This window comes from Durio zibethinus, unplaced genomic scaffold, assembly GCF_047325235.1.
Source record: "Durio zibethinus cultivar Kanyao isolate XHJ-2024 unplaced genomic scaffold, ASM4732523v1 HiC_scaffold_147, whole genome shotgun sequence".
In the NCBI taxonomy this organism is placed as follows: Eukaryota; Viridiplantae; Streptophyta; class Magnoliopsida; order Malvales; family Malvaceae; genus Durio; species Durio zibethinus.
The window spans coordinates 36,719-40,426 of NW_028322770.1; the positions used below are offsets into that span (position 1 = coordinate 36,719).

At 34.4% G+C, this 3,708-nt stretch overlaps 1 protein-coding gene across 1 annotated transcript; it reads right to left on the bottom strand.

Moving 5' to 3' along the window:
• Positions 1–1,102: 1,102 nt before the first annotated feature.
• Positions 1,103–3,213, bottom strand: LOC149509569 (cytochrome b6). Its single transcript, XM_089757695.1, has 2 exons — positions 2,812–3,213; positions 1,103–1,987 (listed from the first exon to the last, which is right to left on the bottom strand). Exons 1-2 carry the CDS (start codon positions 2,815–2,817, stop codon positions 1,346–1,348), a joined length of 648 nt encoding a protein of 215 aa, XP_089613821.1. The 5' UTR covers positions 2,818–3,213; the 3' UTR covers positions 1,103–1,345.
• Positions 3,214–3,708: the final 495 nt, after the last annotated feature.

Below are 3,708 nucleotides of genomic sequence, written 5' to 3' on the forward strand. Positions count from 1 at the left end.
GGAATTTATTAACATTTTCCAAAAAAGGTACTGTTAATAATCCCGCAGGTACTGAAACCATTAAAAGAACACCCAATAACTTGTTAGGTACTGTACGAAGTATTTGAAATACAGGAAAGAAATACCATTCAGGTAATATTTCCAAAGGAGTTGCAAATGGATCCGCGGGTTCACCAATCATTGAAGGTTCTAGAACCGCTAAGCCTACGTTACAAGCAATAGTACCGAGAATTACTACTGGAAAAATATATAAAAGATCATTGGGCCATGCGGGTTCCCCATAATAATTATGACCCATACCTTTAGCTAATTTAGCTCTTAATACAGGATCGTTCAAGTCAGGTTTTTTTGTTATTAGGATAGGTGAATTTTTCTAGATCCATCCCCCGAAGGAACCGGACATGATAATTTTTCATCATCCGGCTCAAGCAAAAATCAATCGAATCAAATGGATACAAACGGATACATATAAAATGAATCTATATGTTATCCACACATATATGAATGATTTCATATGTAAGAAAAAAGTTACCTGATTCCATTTTACGAAGTTGCAACTATACATTCCAAGGAATGCCATTTTTACAGGTAAATGCTCAATACCCAAGTAGGCGTACAAAGTTGATCGTGATCAAGTGCTTTCTGGGTCGTCTTAGGCCTTGCGATTCACCTTTATCCCAAAAATATATCGAGATTTTTTACATACAAAGGATTTACTTGTTACTAATATAGTCTAGCCTTTGCTCTTCTTTAGATCCCTTGTTTCACTCCGATAGTATAATAATAATAAATCGGGTCGATGCAGAAGAAATGAATGTATTTTCATACTATTAAGATAAGAAAGTAAAAAAAAAATAAAAATAAATAAATAAAATCTAATTTGCATTATGCCAAATCACTTATTCTACTGGATCTTACGGAGCCCTGTTCATACACGACATCGTCAGGTCTGATCATAGAAAAGATTCTCTTCAAGCGAACCAGCCTATCCTTTGTATGGGGCTTACACGGTGGTTGGAACAAAGACACATTTGGTTGTGAATTCCAATGTAGCAGATAAAGGCATATTTCTGCATGGCCCAATCAATAGTTCAAGTCACACACTCCCATAATCCATTTTCTCTTCGGGGAATTCCCTTCAACTATTCATGTCATATCAAATAAATAATAGAATATTGTGGAGTTGAAAGGAAATATCCAAATACATGTCTTATTTTTTTTTTTTTTTCAACAATCCATATTTGTAGCAATGAAATACTATTGTTCCTCCCCCAAGTAATAAGATAAATGATTGGCAAGTAATAAGATAAATGATTGGTTACAATATAGCTATGGTCTATATTCTCTATAAAGGACCAGAAATGCCTTGCTTACGTATCATTAGGAAATGCATTAACATAAATACAGCAGTAAGAAGGGGTAATACAAAAGTGTGTAAACTATAAAAACGGGTCAAAGTGGATTGTCCCACACTAGCACTTCCACGCAATAACTCTACCAAAGGCGATCCTATTACCGGAATAGCTTCCGGAACGCCTGTTACGATTTTGACTGCCCAATAACCAATTTGGTCCCAAGGTAAGGAATAACCTGTTACACCAAAAGATGCAGTCAACACAGCCAGAACCACGCCTGTAACCCAAGTCAATTCGCGAGGTTTTTTAAAACCACCAGTGAGATAGACACGAAATACGTGCAGGATCATCATTAAGACCATCATACTTGCCGACCATCGATGAACTGATCGGATTAACCAACCAAAGTTAGCTTCAGTCATTATGTATTGAACAGAAGTAAAAGCCTCAGTAACGGTTGGACGATAGTAAAAAGTCATAGCAAATCCTGTAGCTACTTGTACCAAAAAACAAGTAAGCGTAATTCCTCCTAGACAATAAAATATGTTAACATGAGGAGGAACATATTTACTAGTTATATCATCTGCAATCGCCTGAATCTCGAGGCGTTCTTCGAACCAATCATAGACTTTATTGAGATAGGTAAACCAAGAGGACTCCCCCCCTGAGAACCGTATATGAGAATTTCATCTCGTACAGCTCAAACAAAAACACCCAAATAATAGCTGAAACGGATATGGAATAGAAAGTTTGAAACTTCTTAATCTTTTCATTCAATTTTATCTGAAGACACAAAAGAGTAAAAATCCGAAAGCTCTTTTTTGTAGTTGTAATTATAATGCCAAAAAATCAAGTCGGCGCATTCGTCTTTATGTTGATCAGGCCTCTTGAATCTTCTATTTACCTACTTATTTCTTTTCTTTTTCTTTGCTTTGATTTGTTATTTATATGGAATGTGGCTTTATTCTTGTTTTCTTTATTTTTAATAGGAATTCTCTTGTTAAGACCCTATGAATCAATTGAAACTTCAGATTCATACCAGAACCGCGATGATTCAATAAAACCTTCAAACTAAGTCCAAAGATTCTTTGAGTAAGAATTATTGGATCATCACTTATTCAATGAATAGAATAGATATAATAAATAAAAATACAAAGAAAAGAAAGGTTTGTCCTTTGATCAAAATAAGCATAAACTAAATGAGAGTTTGAAAGAAGAAAAAATTTCTCGATTTATAAATAAAAAACCTCTTTCTTTGAAAATTTTTTTTTTTTTTGAGTCCGGCCGCGAGGTTTGAATATTAAGTATGAATCATAGTTCGAATACTTCGTGATCCATTTCATATATTCCGTGCTCCAGATACTAGAATGGCTATCCGACGGGATAAAACTATCTCGATCAAGAGGACAGACCCATTTTCTGTACTATCAATAGGATCAATTATAACAAGTCACACACTCATATTCCGGAAATACAGAAACAAAAAAAATTTCGCGGTCGAACTACCAAAATAGAATGGGCTAAAAAAAATCCGAGAACTAAAAGTTTCACTTTTTGTATTGAAAAGCGAGGCTTCGTGGTTCTTGTGAATCTAATTCAGCGAAATTCCATCCAGTAAAACGGAAGAATTATAAATCTCCAAAATAATAGATAAGAATATCGAAAATAAAGCCATTGCGACACCCATCAAAGGAGTCGTTCCCCATCCAGGAGCTACTTTACCATATTCCGAATTCAATGGTTTCAAAAAATCCCCTACAACAGTTCGTCTTGGACCAGATCTAGAACTACCCTCAACGGTTTGTGTAGCCATAAATCTTATTTTGTATTCAGTGAGATCTGTTGACTTTGTATATCATTCCGCTGTAAATAAACGATCTTATCATAGATCCATTGTGATCTTGAAATTATATTTATATTTATATTATTTATATTTATATTTATATATATTATTTATATAATTATATAATAATGGAAACAGCAACTTTAGTCGCCATCTCTATATCTGGTTTACTTGTAAGTTTTACTGGGTACGCCTTATATACTGCCTTTGGGCAACCCTCTCAACAATTAAGGGATCCATTCGAGGAACACGGGGACTAATTGAAGTAATGAGCCTCCCAATATAATATTGGGAGGCTCATTACTTCAATTGAGATAATGAAAAATCATTTCATTTTTTTAGTTGGAACTTTAGGCGGTTCTCGAAAAAAGATAGCGAAAAAAATTATCCCTAGAGTAGATACTAAGAGGAATGTATAAACCAATGCTTCCATAAATTCGATCGTGGTTTACAATTATAGCTTCCGTACCTATTTATTTAGAATCATCTCCCGAATAAAATAACGAAAGA